The sequence below is a fragment of the Salvelinus namaycush genome, chromosome 3 (genome assembly GCF_016432855.1).
Source record: "Salvelinus namaycush isolate Seneca chromosome 3, SaNama_1.0, whole genome shotgun sequence".
NCBI classification, from domain to species: domain Eukaryota; kingdom Metazoa; phylum Chordata; class Actinopteri; order Salmoniformes; family Salmonidae; genus Salvelinus; species Salvelinus namaycush.
In genome coordinates this window covers 79,609,128-79,630,506 of record NC_052309.1, presented here as the reverse complement: position 1 = coordinate 79,630,506, position 21,379 = coordinate 79,609,128, and the positions used below count along the sequence as shown (strand labels likewise).

The 21,379-nt window shown below is 43.9% G+C and overlaps 1 protein-coding gene across 2 annotated transcripts in view; it reads left to right on the top strand.

Annotated features, from left to right (window-relative positions):
• LOC120044637 (protein shisa-6-like) overlaps positions 1-21,379 on the top strand; it is a 65,634-nt gene that overhangs the window by 7,222 nt on the left and 37,033 nt on the right. Inside the window, exon 3 of one of the 2 annotated variants that reach the window (XM_038989309.1) lies at positions 8,662-8,754. The exons of the other annotated variant lie outside the window; for it this stretch is intronic. Coding sequence (XP_038845237.1) covers positions 8,662-8,754 — 93 coding nt within the window. The remainder of the gene's footprint in view (positions 1-8,661; positions 8,755-21,379) is intronic. 2 annotated transcript variants of the gene reach the window in all.

Genomic DNA, 21,379 nt, shown 5'->3' with positions numbered 1-21,379 from the left:
AAGTTAAACTACACTAAAGCTAACCTTAAAGTTACTTTTAAAAAGTAGTTCACGACATCCAAACTACTTAGCGAAAAATTATCATACCTGAATCTGAAATGTCACAGACTACACATTGCAAGAACATATCACTCTGGAGTCAGATGTTAACAGCATGTGTATTCTGGCCTATTAAACTCAAACATGTGGAATTAGGCACACAAAAAGTGTTTCAAGTGAGAATTAGGCAGGTTTGATGCTGAAAAATAAAGGCAATTCTTGCCTACTTCACCAATATTTTATTTTTGCAAAAAAAAGAAAGTTGTGTGTAGTTCCAGTAGTAAGCTACACCACTACATGGCAACAGAGTAATGAACTACTGAAAACACTACCAAGATTTGAATTTAGGTCAACTACCACAAAGCTACTGCAAAAATGTATTTAAATTGCTAGTTAAACCACATGTAGTTCACTACTCCCCCAAATTGATGATGGGGCCCTGCTTCTTAAGTATATATTTTTTAAGACTGAAAACGATATAGCAGTTTAGACAAAGGGCCTCGGCTGAGTCTATTTTCATGCTGGGGTTCCATAAGCCTACTCAGCATTGGCTCAAAATGGAGATGCAAATTAATATGTTCTTCGGGAGACACATGGCTTTTGTCCTGAGATAATTCTGTCTTGCATCGCTGTTCCTCCTTCTTTTATTCGGTCTGCAGATCCCTGCTCCGGGGATCGCTTGCTAAGTGCCCGAGTATGGTGTCCCAGATTCAGTGTTATGTTTCACTCTCGTGTCAAAGTAGACACTCCTCCTCACCCAGGGATTGTGTCAGAGGAGAACTGTTACGTGCTACACCATGGGATATGAGCCGCTTTTCTCAGACTTGACTCGAGCCACAAAAGCCACAGCTGCTGGTATGTGCAGTTTATTAAATGAAACCACTGTAAGGGCTAGCACACAGAGGTAGTTACAGTTATGTTTGCCTGAATTCCAGCACTTGACACTTCAATAATTCTCATTGGAATCAATAACCACTTTGACTGCCATTTTACAGTTGCCCAAAACTAGGATTGTCTAACCCCTTATCGGCTTTCATCCCCTCTAACAGCTCTCACTGTGCTTCATTAATCCATAATGTTAACCCTGAAGTGACCTCCAGACTACCATTACACCCCAGTGTTTTACATAATAATAAGAGAATAATAAGACATAATGCTGGACACATCCCCATAATAAGAGATTATGGACTGTGCTGCATACTTCCCCAGTGTTTTACATTAAGAGATTATGGACTGTGCTGCATACTTCCCCAGTGTTTAACATTAAGATTATGGACTGTGCTGCATACTTCCCCAGTGTTTTACATTAAGAGATTATGGACTGTGCTGCATACTTCCCCAGTGTTTAACATTAAGAGATTATGGACTGTGCTGCATACTTCCCCAGTGTTTTACATTAAGAGATTATGGACTGTGCTGCATACTTCCCCAGTGTTTAACATTAAGAGATTATGGACTGTGCTGCATACTTCCCCAGTGTTTTACATTAAGAGATTATGGACTGTGCTGCATACTTCCCCAGTGTTTAACATTAAGAGATTATGGACTGTGCTGCATACTGTTGGAATCGGCTAAACTTTGAACATTGAGATATTAAATAAATGATAGAGACGAAGCCTTGAATAGAAATAATCTGTAGCAACCCAGAAGGCTTTGGAATGTGTTTGATGGAGGAGAGGAGAGCGATGTGTTGATGTAGGGAAGACAGATGGATATCTGTGGATTAGGTGAAGGAGGGGTGAGGTCAGTTCCCCTTAAGGGAGTAATCAGGGTTAGTATCTGGTTACCTTCTTTCTCTTGGGCATAAACGAAGGATGGAGAGAGGGAGTGTCTTAAGTAGGATGTATATAACTGTGATGGAGAGAAATGTTTTGCTGTCTGATTACAGCTCTACAGAACTTGTAGGAAGAATTACACTTGGTTAAAGCTTCTCTAGTGTCCGTGAGTTATTTACTCTAAAAAATAAGAACCTGACAATACTTCCCCAGTGTTTTACATTAAGAGATTGTGGACTGTGCTGGACACATCCCCAGTGTTTTACATTAAGAGATTGTGGACTGTGCTGGACACATCCCCAGTGTTTTACATTAAGAGATTGTGGACTGTGCTGGACACATCCCCAGTGTTTTACATTAAGAGATTGTGGACTGTGCTGGACACATCCCCAGTGTTTTACATTAAGAGATTGTGGACTACGCTGGATACATCCCCAGTGTTTTACAATAAGAGATTGTGGACTGTGCTGGACACATCCCCAGTGTTTTACATTAAGAGATTGTGGACTGTGCTGGACACATCCCCAGTGTTTTACATTAAGAGATTGTGGACTGTGCTGGACACATCCCCAGTGTTTTACATTAAGAGATTGTGGACTACGCTGGATACTTCCCCAGTGTTTTACATTAAGAGATTGTGGACTGTGCTGGACACATCCCCAGTGTTTTACATTAAGAGATTGTGGACTACGCTGGATACATCCCCAGTGTTTTACAATAAGAGATTGTGGACTGTGCTGGACACATCCCCAGTGTTTTACATTAAGAGATTGTGGACTGTGCTGGACACATCCCCAGTGTTTTACATTAAGAGATTGTGGACTGTGCTGGACACATCCCCAGTGTTTTACATTAAGAGATTGTGGACTACGCTGGATACTTCCCCAGTGTTTTACATTAAGAGATTGTGGACTGTGCTGGACACATCCCCAGTGTTTTACATTAAGAGATTGTGGACTACGCTGGATACTTCCCCAGTGTTTTACATTAAGAGATTGTGGACTGTGCTGGACACATCCCCAGTGTTTTACATTAAGAGATTGTGGACTACGCTGGACACATCCCCAGTGTTTTACATTAAGAGATTGTGGACTGTGCTGGACACATCCCCAGTGTTTTACATTAAGAGATTGTGGACTACGCTGGACACATCCCCAGTGTTTTACATTAAGAGATTGTGGACTACGCTGGATACTTCCCCAGTGTTTTACATTAAGAGATTGTGGACTGTGCTGGACACATCCCCAGTGTTTTACATGAAGAGATTGTGGACTACGCTGGATACTTCCCCAGTGTTTTACATTAAGAGATTGTGGACTGTGCTGGACACATCCCCAGTGTTTTACATGAAGAGATTGTGGACTGTGCTGGACACATCCCCAGTGTTTTACATTAAGAGATTGTGGACTACGCTGGATACTTCCCCAGTGTTTTACATTAAGAGATTGTGGACTATGCTGGATACTTCCCCAGTGTTTTACATTAAGAGATTGTGGACTGTGCTGGACACATCCCCAGTGTTTTACATTAAGAGATTGTGGACTACGCTGGATACTTCCCCAGTGTTTTACATTAAGAGATTATGGACTGTGCTGCATACTTCCCCAGTGTTTAACATTAAGAGATTGTGGACTGTGCTGGACACATCCCCAGTGTTTTACATTAAGAGATTGTGGACTGTGCTGGACACATCCCCAGTGTTTTACATTAAGAGATTGTGGACTACGCTGGACACATCCCCAGTGTTTTACATTAAGAGATTGTGGACTACGCTGGATACTTCCCCAGTGTTTAACATTAAGAGATTGTGGACTATGCTGGATACTTCCCCAGTGTTTAACATTAAGAGATTGTGGACTACGCTGGACACTTCCCCAGTCTTTTACATTAAGAGATTGTGGACTACGCTGGATACTTCCCCAGTGTTTTACATTAAGAGATTGTGGACTATGCAGGATACTTCCCTAGAGGCTGACTATTTTGTTTGGGTTCATGTCAGTCCTGTAATTGGTCTTCATCCCTTGTGGCCTCCTTTCTGAAACGACTCATCTTTCTGTTGTGAAATACTGTACGGGTCTCTCTCAAGTCTGGCATCAGCTGTACTATACTGGGTTAAACTGGCCTTGACTGAACTAGCCTCAAATACAGTATGGTTCCATTACATACTGTATTACAATGCTAGTTGGTGTCTTTGGTGGCTCATGTAGATTATATGTGGATATACCTGGGAATCTGCAGTAATACATAAGATCCTCAAATGATTATATCTGTTTTTCACAATTCAGATTCTATTCTATGTTGTTTTATTTTCACACTTGGAAATATATTATGTTCTAACATATTTTTCTCATTGATGTTGGTTGGTCTCTGCTTGGACCCTAAAGTCTTCTGCTAAAGGAAAATCAGTTAAATTACCCGTTCGAGATAATGTATCAGTGTATTTCAGCATAAGAACACAATGTATCATAGTCAACGTCTCCTACAGTAGAACCTGAATTCAGCCCTTAGGCGCTGTCCTTAGAGTAGACCAAGGTTAGAAAGCTGATTATCCACATCACAGCTTGTCAAACACTGGCGGAGATACAGTGCATTCGGAAAGTATTCAGACCCCTTCACATTTTCCACATTTTGTTACGTTACAGCCTTATTCTAAAATTGATTAGTCCGCCTCTGGCTGGGCCACTAAAGGGTATTCAGAGACTTGTTCTGTAGCCACTCCTGCATTGTCTTGGCTGTGTGCTTAGGGTCATTGTCCTGTTGGAAGGTGAACCTTCGCACCAATCTGAGGTCCTGAGCACTGTGGAGCAAGTTTTCATCAAGGATTTCTCTGTATTTTGCTCTGTTCATCTTTCCCTCGATCCTGACTAGTCTCCCAGTCCCTGCTTCACCATAGGGATGGTGCCAGGTTTCCTCCAGACGTGACGCTTGGCATTCAGGCCAAAAGAGTTCCACCTTTCTTCTCATGGTTTGAGAGTCCTTTAGGTGCCTTTTGGCAAACTCTAAGCGGGCTGTCATGTGCCTTTTACTGAGGAGTGGCTTCCGTCTGACCACTCTACCATAAAGGCCTGATTGGTGGAGGGTTTCAGAGATGGTTGTCCTTCTGGAAGGTTGTCCCATCTCCACAGAGGAACTCTGGAGCTCTTTCAGAGTGACCATCAGGTTCTTGGTCACCTCCCTGACCAAGGCCCTTCTCCCCCTATTGCTCAGTTTGGCCGAGCGGCCAGATTTAGGAAGAGTCTTGGTGATTCCAAACTTCTTCCATTTAAGAATGATGGAGGCCACTGTGTTTTTGATGACCTTCGATGATGCAGAAATGTTTTGGTACCCTTCCCCAGATCTGTACTTCGACACAATTCTGTCTTGCAGCTCTACGAACAATTCCTTCGACCTCATGGCTTGGTTTTTTCTCTGACATGCACTGTCAACTGTGGGACCTTATATAGACAGGTTTGTGCCTTTCCAAATCATGTCCAATCAATTGAATTTACCACAGGTGGACTCCAATCAAATTGTAGAAACATCTCAAGGATGATCAATGGAAACAGGATGCACCTGAGCTCAATTTCGAAGTCTAATAGCAAAGGGTCTGAATACTTATAAGGTATTATAAGGTATTTCTGTTTTTTTATGGGGCATTCTGTGTAGACTGTGTAAATGATTTCATCCATTTTAGAATAAGGCTGTAATGTGGAAAAAGGGAAGAGGTCTGAATACTTTCAGAATGCATTGTATGTGTTGTAGTTGTTTTCCCCTTGGTATTATTCTAAGCCAAGAACACTTCATGAAGGCATACTTCGAACAGATAAAAAAAACTTGCACATTAAAGCCTCTTTTTATTCAGCATAAATTGGACACAGTCAACTTCTTAAATCCTGAGGGTCATTACGTATTTACTAGTTTCTAAGTATGAAAATCCCAAAGTAACAGTGATGGGCAAAATGTTTCAGCAATCAGTTTACAGTATCCGTTGGGCTTGAAAACAGAACCAAACAGGCTTTAGAGAGCTCAGGCCTGTGTCAAACGTCAGTGTAATGAAGACCAGGGCTAATGGTCCCAGGTGTTCCTTCTCATTATGATAATTTGAAATGTGGTTCGATATCTGCCTCTATGGCCCAAAGGTCTGAGTGACGCTATTGACTTTGAAGTTGCTCCATTGAGATGAGGCTGTTGAACTATTTGCCAGCTAATGCAGACTGGCACTAACAGGAAGGAAGAGAGCTAGGGGAGGGGAACTCAATAGGCCTTTGTAAGACAGACCGTCATGTTGTTTCTCCTCTATTTTCAGTTTAAGCTTTCACTGTCTGACACACACTCACTTTCTCAGCCTACCTGCATCTTTTTGTGCACAACATTTTGGTGTTCGATTGGCAGGACAAATGGTTGTCGTCAGACTGCTGGCAGGCACTTTGACGGTCCATTGTGGACCTCTGCACTCTCATTTACAGGACTTGTTCCAGCCAGACGCAATATATCATCTTGGAACAAATTATGTTACATTGTGATCTTTAAGACCAAGGAAATCCAGGATGAAATGTTTTGTTGCAAGGCACATTTTTTATAAACTGACATTTCATAGATACAGTACTACAATGCAGCTGTCATGATTATGAAGATAGATCCAATTATACAGTTCATGAATCAATTATATAAGGTCCCTCCATATTGTAGGTCTATGTGGGGCAAAAGTGTTCTACTGTATAAATTGAGGATGGAATGAATCAGTTTTAAAACACAGGAGAGTGTCTCGGTTAGAAGGGTTCTTTAGAATCTCTCCACATCTTCAGGGTCAAGTGCCCAAGCCTGAAAGACATTTTGCCATCCAATTAAAGTTTGAATGTCTTACCTGCTTTGGCAAAAGGGCAGGGCTTTTGACCCTAAATGGGAATCTTTGTTTAATTTGTGAACGATATGAGAAGGGGAGGTCTTCACTAGCTCCCCCAGCTCGCAGCTTTGGGGAGTGTGACCTTTTGCGGTGGTGATGATCCTGAGTGTACATCAGACAGCATAAATTGTTAATGTAAGACCTTCCTTTCCCTCTGTGTCCCTGTTCCTTTACCAGTTGTCTGAGCCAAAGAGGGAGTGAAATACAGAGGCCTCCTCACTATCTGTCAGAGTACTGGCTGAACTGAACTAAGACTCCATAAAAGACAAACTCCCGTGAACACAGCTATTCAGCTAACTAAAGAATGAGGCTAATGCATCATACAATACGTTCATTAACTAGGGTGGTTGGATGTATTAAGACCAGAGGTGGGACCAAGACATTGTTTTACAAGTCACAAGTAAGTCTCAAGTCTTAGCACTCAAGTCAAGTCCCAAGTCAAGGCAGGTAAGTCCGAGTCAAGTCTCAAGTCCTAATGTACTCTTCACCAAATGTAATACCATTTCATATTTTTAACAAGAGTAATAGTTAGTATTGTCACGAACGTCGTCACGAGAAGGAGAAGAGGACCAAATTGCAGTGTGATAAGTATTCATAATACTTTTAATAAATATGAACACTCGAACAAAAAACAACAAAACGACCAACGAACAGTTCTGAAAGGTGCAACAAACACTAAACAGAAAATAACCACCCACAATTCAAAGTGGGAAAACAGGCTACCTAAGTATGGTTCTCAATCAGAGACAACGATTGACAGCTGCCTCTGATTGGGAACCATACCAGGACAAACACAATAGAAATAGAAAACAGACATACAAACATAGAATGCCCACCCACATCACACCCTGACCAAACAAAAAATAGAAACATACAAAGCAATCTATGGTCAGGGCGTGACAAGTATACTACATTTACGCAAATCATGAATGCTTTATAAAATATATATATTTATTACTTTCCAAATAAACATTATATTTCCATGGAAATACATGGGTAGCCATGAGAAAGACCCCCCATAGCGATCAACTATCACGCGATGTAGGCTTATACACAATCGCCCAACCTAAACACACAACACACAAACCCTCTCTGTGTGTGGTTACAGTAGGCTAACGTATGTCAATAGATTTAGGAACAGCAGTAACATCAGGCAGGATTTAGGCTACCAACTGCCTAGCCAGTTGTAGCTCAATCTTGGGTCCAATGAACACGTTCCCGCACTGACTGACTGTATGGAGGCTCATTGACTTAATGTTACGTTAGCCAACATGCTGTACAAGCAAAGTTATATATAGCTGTCGGCTATATTAGCCACGACTTACCGTTCTTTGTGCAGCTTCAAATGTCGAACCAAGTTGGAAGTAGTTGTGCCTCCGTCTAATTTTCTTCCCGCATGTTTTGCAAGTTGCAATCCGTTTTTTTGTTGACTACAGCGTAGTCTTCATATCCGAAAATAATAATTTGGGGTATCATCTTTCCAAGGGCTCCATCTGAATTCACTTGCCGACATTCCTCTACACTGCCACGCGCAACTTTTTCTCAGCTGGCACAATTTGATTGGCTGCCGTCCGATTCAATAATCAGTTAAGTGAAGAGTTGATGCGCTGCACACTTTTTTAATAGCATAATTTTTCATATTTGGGCTTGGGGAGGGTATCAAGTCAGTTCGAGTCAAAGGGCTCAAGTCCAAGTCAAGTCACGAGTCATTGGTGTTAAAGTCAAAGTCGAGTTGCAAGTCATCATATTTGTGACTCGAGTCTGACACGAGTCCAAGTCATGTGACTCGAGTCCACACCTCTGATTAAGAGTGTCCCAGACTCTGATATGTGTACACATTTGTTTGTGATTTCATATGTGAGGGTTGGAACGAAAATCAGCAACGAATATGCTTAGTGAATTGTCTCGGTCAGATAAATGGTGTTGGTCATCTCATGCTATCTTAACTCTGCATTTCTCCCACAGGGCACTACGGGAAAGAGAACTTCCGCCAAGGCCAACTTGATCATAACTTCATCTCCTCTGGATTCGTGACACTGGGACGACCGCACCTAAAAGGTATTGTCCATCTCCATTGTCTGTTGGTCTGATGACAATTACTCTTCAAGAGTAAAGACAGCGTTGTGGTACAAACTTCTAACACAAATCTCACTCTCATTTTCACCTTGCCTCTCACCTCCACACATTTCCTCCACTCTTTGTCCAAAAAGTCTTCTTCCATTTTTTGAACCACTGTTTGAGTAGATCAGGGGGAAACAGTGCAATAGCCCATCCAATTATTTTCCTTGCTCACTTCTCAGCTGGCAGTCACCTTGGGAAATGGGACTGAAGCTTTTGGCAGAACAATAACGGCATTTCTCAAAGCTAATTGAAAAGAGAAATGCCTCAATGAGTTACTGCTTTGTTCAGATTTGAAAAGTACTCTCTCCTTTTTGTTATGTTTTTCCCCTTGACTGACTCATATAGGCATTTACACAATGGCCATGTGTGGATGAAATAACACTCAGCATTATCAGCACTGCATGCTGTACTTGTCACATCCTCCAACTCTTCTTCGTGCCAGATCACTGTGTACAGAACTGTCTACTGTACGAGAACAATGGAGTCAGTTGAGCTGACAGAGTCTCGTCTCCGCTCACTAAGGAGGCTTAAAATCATTGATGATAGTTGTACATAAGTGACTTCCTGTCAAATGCCAAGAAAACTACATTATGATATACACCTATTGAATTTATCAGTCGAAATATAAATAGACTGAATTGCAACATAGAAAACTAAATGTTCTTAATCTGGTAGTATAAGATGGTAATAGCTAGAGTTGGTGCATAAAGCTAAGTAGTAAACAAGTGGCTGTTCTCTGTCTTTGCAGCGCAGCACTCTGTAGACGATGTAGGGCAGCTCTCCTGGCAGGGAGATCTGGACGTTCCTAATATCTCCTACAGTATGTAACTCATTCTCACTATGGAGACCCCTGCTTCCTGCCGGAAAACAGCCACACACCTGCTTTCTGCTCCCGCCAGATAAGACCACTCTCACACACTTCACACACCTAGACCCTGTGCCCATAGAGTGGGTTTGACGGCTAATCGCACCAGCTCCTCATAATGCAGGGCATCAGAGCAGACGCCCTGCCACTATCATTAACCAGCCCAGTACAGCTTTCAGAAAGCATGGCTGTCTGGTGTACCTAATGCTGAACATAGAGAAACAACTCCACAAGGAGGAGTGGAAAGCAGGCTTCAATGTCTGTGCTGGTCTGTTCTCCAAAGTATGAAGCAGTCATGGGTTCTGTAGATGATTAGGATAGACAAGGAGGGTGGCAAGCATTAAAATGGTTGCTATGTCATGATTAACAGTGTGTGTGTGTGTGTGTGTGTGTGTGTGTGTGTGTGTGTGTGTGTGTGTGTGTGTGTGTGTGTGTGTGTGTGTGTGTGTGTGTGTGTGTGTGTGTGTGTGTGTGTGTGTGTGTGTGTGTGTGTGTGTGTGTGTGACGAGACACATTCTGATGGTGTTATTGTGTCTGCAATTTTATAACCACATCTTGTAAATTTTAGGTGTCTGCAAGGTAAGTGGTATTTTACCAAGTGACAAAAACAAGTACTGTTTTACATTTGCTTCTAATTCAAATTCAAATATTTCCTTGCAAATCTATATAGTTGTTCAATATGTTTATATCTTTATACAAAGAATGTATGTGAAAATTAGGTAGGCTAATTGGGGTTTGAACAGCAATCCTCTGCCTTCCTGTTAGGCCACATCACTGCTGCCTGGTGTTACAGTAACTGTCATTACAAAGCCGAGGGCTTTTCCACCTCAAACAGCTGGCTGTCAACAGGCTCTCTGTCTGCTCCCTGTACCTCCTGTTACTATCACCAGTTTGACAGCCAGTATTGGCACTGACCCAGTATACAGCTTACTCTCTTATTTCTTATTTCTCGTGTTTTCTTTATTATATTTATATATATTGTAGCGACCTGCACAGACAGCTGTGTATTATGTGTTATGCTGTTCGTTGGTTGTGTTGTACTTACCAGTACCCAGTGTTCACGGGGTCCGACATGCCAGTCAAACTGCTATCTGCCAACCACGGGAATGCCTGGAATGTTCTGGTGCCCGGCATCCTGATGGTTGGTGGAGCGGCGGGTGGGGGGTGTGGGGGGTTTTGGCTGGGGGGTGGAGCATCACCAGTTTAAGACCACGCTTAGCCATTGTTCTCTCTCTGACGTCTGGTCTTAAGAAGAGACGGTCACGGTTGATTAATATGGGTATCCTTATTTGGCGTGGGCTACGGCCAAACAGTAGCCTGTGTTGAGTTTGGTTAATAAATTGGGAATTTGTAAACTCAATTCTCTGTCTGAACAATTGTTCATTTATGATCTAGCCAGGTCATGACAATATATACAGTGCCTTGCAAAAGTATTCACCCCCCTTGGTGTTTTTCCTATTTTGTTGCATTACAACCTGTAAATTTAATAGATTTTTATTTGGATTTCATGTAATGGACATAAACAAAATAGTCCATATTGGTGAAGTGAAATTTAAAAAATAACTTGTTTAAAAATTAAAAATAAATTAAGAACAGAGAAGTGGTGTGTGCATATGTATTCACCCCTTATGCTATGAAGCCCCTAAATAAGATCTGGCGCAACCAATTACCTTCAGAAGTCACATGATTTGTTAAATAAAGTCCACCTGTGTGCAATCTAAGTGTCAAATGATCTGTCACATGATCGCAGTATATATACACCTGTTCTGAAAGGCCACAGAGTCTGTAACACCACTAAGCAATGGGCACCACCAAGCAAGCGGCACTACGAAGACCAAGGAGCTCTCCAAACAGGTCAGAGACAAAGTTGTGGAGAAGTACAGATCAGGGTTGGGTTATAAAAAAATATCAGAAACTTTGAATATCCCAAAGAGCACCATTAAATCCATTATAACATTTTTTAAAGAACATGGCGCCACAACAAACCTGCCAAGAGAGGGCCGCCCACCAAAACTCACAGAACAGGCAAGGAGGGCATTAATCAGAGAGGCAACAAAGAGAACAAAGATAACCCTGAAGGAGCAGCAAAGCTCCACAGCGGAGATTGGAGTATCTGTCCACTTTAAGCCGTACACTGCACAGAGCTGGGCTTTATGGAAGAGTGGCCAGAAAAAAGCCATTAAAGAAAAAAATAAGAAAGAACATTTTGTGTTCGCCAAAAGGCATGTGGGAGACTCCCCAAACATATGGATGAAGGTACTCTGGTCAGATGAGACTAAAATTGGGCTTTTTGGCCATCAAGAAAAACGCTATGTCTGGTGCAAACCCAACACCTCTCATCACCCCAAGAACACCACCCCCACAGTGAAGCATGGTGGTGGCAGCATCATACCGTGGGGATGTTTTTCATTGGCAGGGACTGGGAAACTGGTCAGAATTGAAGGAACGATGGATGGCGCTAAATACAGGGAAATTCTTGAGGGAAACCTGTTTCAGTCTTCCAGGGATTTGAGACTGGACACAGGTTCACCTTCCAGCAGGACAATGACCCTAAAGCAACACTCGAGTGGTTTAAGGGGAAACATTAAAAGTCTTGGAATGGCCTAGTCAAAGCCAAGACCTCAATCCAATTGAGAATCTGTGGTATGACTTAAAGATTGCTGTACACAAGAGGAACCCATCCAACGTGAAGGAACTGGAGCAGTTTTGCCTTGAAGAATGGGCAAAAATCCCAGTGGCTAGATGTGCCAAGCTTATAGAGACATACCCCAAGAGACTTGCAGCTGTAAATGCTGCAAAAGGTGGCTCTACAAAGTATTGACTTTGGGGGGGTGAATAGTTATGTATGCTCAAGTTTTCAGTTTTTTTGTCTTATTTCTTGTTTGTTTTACAATTTTCATCTTCAAAGTGGTAGGCATGTTGTGTAAATCAAATGCTACAACCACCCCCAAAAATACATTTTAATTCCAGGTTGTAAGGTAACAAAATAGGAAACATGTCAAGGGGGGTGAATACTTTCGCAAGCCACTGTATATATTTGTTTTTTAAATACAATTTAAATTGAAAAGCATTTAACTGTACTTGTACATGTGACAATAAAGCTTAACTTGACAGACATGTTACGTGTCCCCACCACATCATTATAACCCTGCTACAATACACCATACTGTAACCCTGCTACAATACGCCATACTGTAACCCTGCTACAATACATCATACTGTAACCCTGCTACAATACACCATACTGTAACCCTGCTACAATACACCATACTGTAACCCTGCTACAATACACCATACTGCAACCCTGCTACAATAGATCATACTGTAACCCTGCTACAATACACCACACTGTAACCCTGCTACAATACACCATACTGTAACCCTGCTACAATACGCCATACTGTAACACTGCTACAATACACCATACTGTAACCCTGCTACAATACACCATACTGTAACCCTGCTACAATACACCATACTGTAACACTGCTACAATACATCATACTGTAACCCTGCTACAATACACCATACTGTAACCCTGCTACAATACACCATACTGTAACCCTGCTACAATACACCATACTGTAACCCTGCTACAATACACCATACTGTAACCCTGATAACAATACATCATACTGTAACCCTGCTACAATACATTATACTGTAACCCTGCTACAATACACCATACTGTAACCCTGCTACAATACACCATACTGTAACCCTGCTACAATACACCATACTGTAACCCTGCTACAATGCACCGTACTGTAACCCTGCTACAATACATCGTACTGTAACCCTGCTACAATACACCATACTGTAAGCCTGCTACAATACGCCATACTGTAACCCTGCTACAATACATCATACTGTAACCCTGCTACAATACACCATACTGTAACCCTGCTACAATACACCATACTGTAACCCTGCTACAATACACCATACTGTAACCCTGCTACAATACACCATACTGTAACCCTGCTACAATACATCATACTGTAACCCTGCTACAATACACCACACTGTAACCCTGCTACAATACACCATACTGTAACCCTGCTACAATACACCATAATGTAACCCTGCTACAATACACCATACTGTAACCCTGCTACAATACACCATACTGTAACACTGCTACAATACACCATACTGTAACCCTGCTACAATACATCATACTGTAACCCTGCTACAATACACCAAACTGTAACCCTGCTACAATACACCAAACTGTAACCCTGCTACAATACACCATACTGTAACCCTGCTACAATACATCATACTGTAACCCTGCTACAATACACCATACTGTAACCCTGCTACAATACACCATACTGTAACCCTGCTACAATACACCATACTGTAACCCTGCTACAATACACCAAACTGTAACCCTGCTACAATACACCAAACTGTAACCCTGATACAATACACCAAACTGTAACCCTGCTACAATACACCATACTGTAACACTGCTACAATACACCATACTGTAACCCTGCTACAATACACCATACTGTAACCTTGCTACAATACACCATACTGTAACCCTGCTACAATACACCATACTGTAACCCTGCTACAATACACCAAACTGTAACCCTGCTACAATACACCATCTGTATCTCTAGCATCTCTCTTCAGTCCCTAAATTCCTTTCAAGTTCCTTTCAAGTGTGTATTATGATATTCTGGATCTTTTCCCCATGCATTCATGTGGAACTATCAATATGTATTAATGAATATCCATATGCTAATAGGGAGATATAACGCAGTGTACAATCAAGATAGTTACAAGAAAAACAACTGCTTAGCACAATAGGAATGACCTCAAATTTTATTGAGCAAAATCCTTTAGTTCTCTGTGGGGGCGTACACTCTACTCATACAGACACTATGGGGCTGCAAGCTAACGTACAAGCTCATATAGCTCACGGTAGATAGTTTTTGTGGCTGGCTATTGAAGTGTCTGTTGGAAGGCTTGTGGAGTGACTGTGATTTATAAATGATATCAGTGAGTGGTTTGAATTGGCAATGTCTATCCATCTCCACTCTTCCGTGATGGATTGGCCAGGCAGACGTGTCCATTTAGCCACTGTGGACCACAACAGATTTATTAGACACAGCTAAAGGCCAAGCAGCTGCCACACAGGAAATGCTTCAGTAGATTCCACTTCATTCATCTAAATGACAAACACTGAATTGATAAAAGGTGTTTTTGAAGCTGGTGAAGATATATCTGCCAGCTGATATAAGTATCTCCACTTGGAGGAGTTTCTGAAGAGGGGTGGGCTTCTTCCTGCATTGTTTGGAGGTCATTGCGAGGTTGTTGGAGAATTTGAGAGAGAGAATCGGATTGTTACAATAAAACTATCCAAGATGTTTGACAGATTAGAGGTATGTTGGAGTGGAACAGCCATAAATCAGAGTTAGAAATGATTTGTCCTCAAATGAGACATTAACCTTGCAAATGACTAATTGGTTGTGAAAATAAAAATCTTACCAAAGCTAAGTTATGTCACGAATGTAATAAATGCTAATCTGTTTGTCCTAACTGACTTAAGACAAGAATGTGAGGGCATTGCCAGTGGGAGTAGACTAATGTGGGTCGAATATTTCAGAATATTGTTATAAATGTAATTTCGTCATTCTGAACCCCAGGCCTTTTGCCTTCAAAAGTAACTCCTTTCACAAAACCGAACTGTTTTTGAGGTCAAAAAAATGATCCTTTGTCCATTGTGACGCTTTCAGATATCAAGTGAACAAACATTACCCTCGTCTTAAGGATTTTTTGTGTCCCCCCCTCACCCCTCTGGCTGTGACATCCACTGATGTGCATCCTGCTTAATTATTTTTTCATGTTGCTCCCTGATTTTGTCCCAGGGGGAATTGGTTTCTCCTCATCCCAATCCATTTAAGGTGACCTTGTCTCATAGGGACAGTGCTGCAGCCCTCCCACATCCCTCCCTTTTTCTCTAATCCCTGAGGCTCCACATTGGTAGGGGAGGTCAAGTACACCAAGCAGGTGTCACCTGACCCATTATGGAGATCTCTCCATGTCTCAGGTCTAAAGGCAGACATTTCAGCTAAGTGATATCCCAGAAAGGAGGGGTGTAAGAGGAGGTAGGTACTGAAGAGGAAACTGTATACAGTATATTTGTATTTAACTAGGCAAGTGAGTTAAGAACCAATTCTTATTTACAATGACTGCCTAGGAACAGTGGGGCAGAACGACAGAGTTTTACCTTGGCAGCTCAGGGATTCAATCTAGCAACCTTTCAGTTACTGGCCCAACTCTCTAACCACTAGGCTACCTGCCGCCCCACTATATCACTATGAGGGACAGTCAAAGACCCAGTGCAGAGGAGTAAAGGGGTACCACGCCCTGTAGTGAAATGTTGCAGTTCCAAGACAAGTGGAAAAGGAAATGGCTGGGCAGAGTGTCTTAGATGTGACCTCTACTGTTCACGCCAGATTGGGAGGGTGTTAAAAGCTTAACCCCCTGAGGGACCTCCCAGTAGCGTGAGCTGCCCAGCCGTCCATCACCCCTCCTGACCAGTCTACTGTGACCACTTCACTGTGCCCTTCGGCTGTGTGACAGCCAGGGGAGGAGGAGAGGCATGCCACGCATGGCCCTGCCAGCTAGATCCTAATGGACAGGCCTGAGCACCAAGACGGACTGTAATCCAATAATAGTGGGCCATTGTGACGGAGGCACAGAACTCTCTACCTTCACACGCATACGACTCTCTCCCCACTATTATGAGTTTTCTGTCTAAAAAAATACAGGAAAAAATTCTAAAGGATTTATTCATGGTGATATAGTTGATGGGAGAATATTCTCTTTGTTGCCTGTCTTTGGAAAGAGGCGCAATCCATTTTTATTTTAAGAACCAGGGCACTATTCAGAGTTGGCGCTCTTGCAAGACATCTAAAGTGCTTCTTGTTAAGGTCATGTCTGTTGTGACATAACAGTTTGTGTCATAGCGTGCCAAATGTTGCGTTAGATATGGAAATGTGGACAAATTGTTTGCAACTGGTATTTTAGATAATCTGACATTCTTTTCGATCGTAATCCAAAATCAATCAGTCAATCAATGCAGCAGGGTGAAGGTAATAAAAGATGTATAAAAGATCCTTGTGAATAGTTCACAAACTCATAAAGGCTATCGAGCGACACTGCTCTCACTGACCTTGTTCCTTTCTGTTCTCAGCAAGAGCCTCATTGGCACAAGCTGTGTTTTCCTTCTCTCTCCTGATGAGCATGTCTCTGAGCAGTGTACAGCCTCTGCTCTGTGCTGTAGGAATCTGGAACAGCCAAATGCACAATATGAATTGATTATAATCCTTATATCCTGTCTATTAAAGAAGCAGGCTAAAGGAAGTGATTAGGTTGGCTTCATGAGTCTCATGCTCCCTTAGTCCCACATGCCTTTAACAGTGGCCTGGGTGGCTGTGGGCTGGGACTCAGCTCTCTAACCGCTAGCCTTCTGATTTTTATTATTTATTTTATTTGTTTTATTTTACGTTTATTTAACTAGGCAAGTCAGTTAAGAACAAGTTCTTATTTCTTTATCTTACTGATTGTCACGATCGTCTTCGTGAGAGAGAGAGGACCAAGGCGCAGCGCGTGAAAAATACATCTTCTTTAATGAAGGAAAAAACAACCACTTACAAAATGAACAAAACAAACGATCGTGAAGCTAAACAGAGCTAAGTGCACAACTGCAACATAGAACATAGACATAGACAACTACCCACAAAAGCCTACTGCCTATGGCTGCCTTAAATATGGCTCCCAATCAGAGACAATGAATGACAGCTGTCTCTGATTGAGAACCAATCTAGGCAGCCATAGACATACCTAGACAACTCTACTCTACTCTGCCCCATACACATACAACACCCCATAGACACTACAAAACACATACATTCCCCATGTCACACCCTGACCTAACTAAAAAAACATAAAGAAAACAAAGAATACTAAGGCCAGGGCGTGACACTGATAAACACAATGATACCCTCACATCACCTCTAGTGATCCATGGTCATTTCATGCATTATGCACTGCTGTTGTGTGTGTTTGTCCAGTGAAATCACATTTGAAGTGCCGGAGATGGATCAGCATGTATGGTGTGTGTGTGCGCGTGCAAGAGCAATATGCATATTGATGCCATCTGAGTTTTGATGGTACTCTGCATTATGAATTGGCATGGAAACACCTAGATATGCATTCATTCATTGCTTACTTATCCCAAAGTGTCTTTATGTCAAATTGGAAATATAATTATCTTTCTCCCATCTCCATATCAGGAGTTGGTGCATTTATTCTTGAGGACGTACCACTTCAGAATAGAATCGCAGAGCCTCCTTGAATTCCAATGTGCCTGTTGAGCTTGAGTTAGGATTCAGTGTGTACGACAGTGTTTACTATTCAGTTAAATGATTTTCACATTTGTATCATGTTGTATGAATGTGCTTTGTGAAAATGATACACCAACTTGCACAGCAATACAAACATATTTGTATAGCCTATTGTAGGGAATTAGTATTTGTGATCTCACACATTAAAGCACACGTTAAGTGTGATGCAGGTAAAAGTCCTTGGGAGGCTAGTATGTCTTATTATAGTTCTCCTCAGGTTTAAGAGACTCCTATTCATTCTATCCTTTACATAGCATTCCATTCATAACTGTCTGTATCTCTTACTATGTTGAAAAGCAAGGACACTGTACACTATAACGTTGTGATTATCTCTGTGTGACTTAATGTTATGAGCTCCTGAAGGGGCGGAAGGTAGCCTAGTGGGTAAGTCAAAATAAATCAAAATCAAATGTAATTATAAAGCCCTTCTTACATCAGCTGATATGTCAAAGTTGTAACGACTTACTTCCTGAGATGAAGGAGAGGACCAAAATGCAGCGCGGTTAGTGTTCAACATGTTTAATTTGAACATAAACGGTGAACACTTACAACAATACAAAAACAACAAATGTGAAAGTCGAGACAGTCCTATATGGTGCAGAACACAAACACAGAGACTGGAAACAAACACCCACAAAATCCCAACACAAAACAAGCCTCCTATATATGAGTCTCAATCAGAGACAACGACTACCATCTGTCTCTGATTGAGAACCCACACTAGGCTGACATAGAAACAGACAAACTAGACACACAACATAGAATTCCCACCCAGCTCACGTCCTGACCAACTAAAAACATACAAAACAACAGAAAACAGGTCAGGAACGTGACAGAACCCCCCCCTCAAGGTGCGAACTCCGGGCGCACCCCTAAAACTCAAGGGGAGGGTCTGGGTGGGCATCTGTCCGCGGTGGCGGCTCCGGCGGTGGACGAGGGCACCACTCCACCCTTGTCTTTGTCCACCTCCTTAGCGTCCCTTGAGTGGCGACCCTCGCCCCCGACCATGGTCCAGGAACCTTCACCAACTCCCCTCTACAATAGAGGAGACAACTCAGGACAGAGAGGTAGTTCAGGACAAAGAGGTAGCTCAGGACAGAGAGGTAGCCCAGGACAGAGGGACAACTCCGGACTAGTGGCAGCTCCGGACTGAGTGGCAGCTCATGACTGGAGGGCAGCTCATGACTGGAGGGCAGCTCATGACTGGAGGGCAGCTCATGACTGGAGGGCAGCTCATGACTGGAGGGCAGCTCATGACTGAAGGGCAGCTCATGACTGAAGGGCAGCTCATGACTGGAGGGCAGCTCATGACTGGAGGGCAGCTCATGACTGGAGGGCAGCTCATGACTGGAGGGCAGCTCATGACTGGCTGGCGTCTCTGGCAGCTCCTGACTGGCTGGCGTCTCTGGCAGCTCCTGACTGGCTGGCGTCTCTGGCAGCTCCTGACTGGCTGGCGTCTCTGGCAGCTCCTGACTGGCTGGCGTCTCTGGCAGCTCCTGACTGGCTGGCGTCTCTGGCAGCTCCTGACTGGCTGGCGTCTCTGGCAGCTCCTGACTGGCTGGCGTCTCTGGCAGCTCCTGACTGGCTGGCGGCTCTGGCGGCTCCTGACTGACGGACGGCTCTAGCGGCTCCTGACTGACGGACGGCTCTAATGGCTCGGGACAGACGGGCGGCTCTAATGGCTCGTGGCAGACGGATGACTCAGATGGCGCTGGGCAGACGGATGGCTCAGACGGCGCTGGGCAGACGGATGGCTCAGACGGCGCTGGGCAGACGGATGGCTCAGACGGCGCTGGGCAGACGGATGGCTCAGACGGCGCTGGGCAGACGGACGGTTCAGACGGCGTTGGGCAGACGGGCAGTTCAGACGGCGTTGGGCAGACGGACAGTTCAGGCGCCGCTGGGCAGACGGGCAGTTCAGGCACCGCTGGGCAGACGGCAGACTCTGGCCGGCTGAGACGCACTATAGGCCTGATGCGTGGTGCCGGAACTGGAGGTACCGGGCTGAGGGCACGCACCTCAGGGCGAGTGCGGGGAGGAGGAACAGGGCTCTGGCGATGCACTGGAAGCCTGGTGCGTGGTGTAGGCACTGGTGGTACTGGGCTGGGGCGGGAAGGTGGCGCCGGATATACCGGACCGTGAAGGAGGACACGCGCTCTTGAGCACCGAGCCTCTCCAACCTTACCAGGTTGAATGGTCCCCGTAGCCCTGCCAGTGCGGCGAGGTGGAACAACCCGCACTGGGCTATGCAGGCGAACCGGGGACACCACCTGTAAGGCTGGTGCCATGTACGCCGGCCCGAGGAGACGTACTGGAGGCCAGATACGTTGGGCCGGCTTCATGACATCCAGCTCGATGCCCAACCTAGCCCTCCCAGTGCGGCAAGGTGGAATAGCCCGCACTGGGCTAAGCACGCGTACTGGGGACACCGTGCGCTTTACCGCATAACACGGTGTCTGACCAGTACGACGCCCTCTCACTCCACGGTAAGCCCGGGGAGTTGGCTCAGGTATCCAACCTGGCTTCGCCACACTCCCCTTTAGCCCCCCCCCAAGAAATTTTTGGGTGAGCCTCTCGGGTTTCCAGCCACTCTGCCTTGCAAGCGCCTCATAATGCCGCCTCTCTGCTTTTGATGCCTCCAGCTCCGCTTTGGGACGACGACACTCCTCTGGCTCTGCCCAGGGTCCTTCTCCGTCCAGAATCTCCTCCCATGTCCATTCCTCCTTGTACTGCTGCTGCTGTTGCTGCTGCCCGTTGCCACGCTGCTTGGTCCGGGTTTGGTGGGTGTTTCTGTAACGACTTTCTTCCTGAGATGAAGGAGAGGACCAAAATGCAGCGCGGTTAGTGTTCAACATGTTTAATTTGAACATAAACGGTGAACACTTACAACAATACAAAAACAACAAATGTGAAAGTCGAGACAGTCCTATCTGGTGCAGAACACAAACACAGAGACTGGAAACAAACACCCACAAAATCCCAACACAAAACAAGCCTCCTATATATGAGTCTAAATCAGAGACAACGACTACCATCTGTCTCTGATTGAGAACCCACACTAGGCTGACATAGAAACAGACAAACTAGACACACAACATAGAATTCCCACCCAGCTCACGTCCTGACCAACTAAACACATACAAAACAACAGAAAACAGGTCAGGAACGTGACAAAAGTGCTGTACAGAAACCCAGCCTAAAACCCCAAACAGCAAGCAATGCAGGTGTAGAAGCACGGTGGCTAGGAAAAACTCCCTAGAAAGGCCAG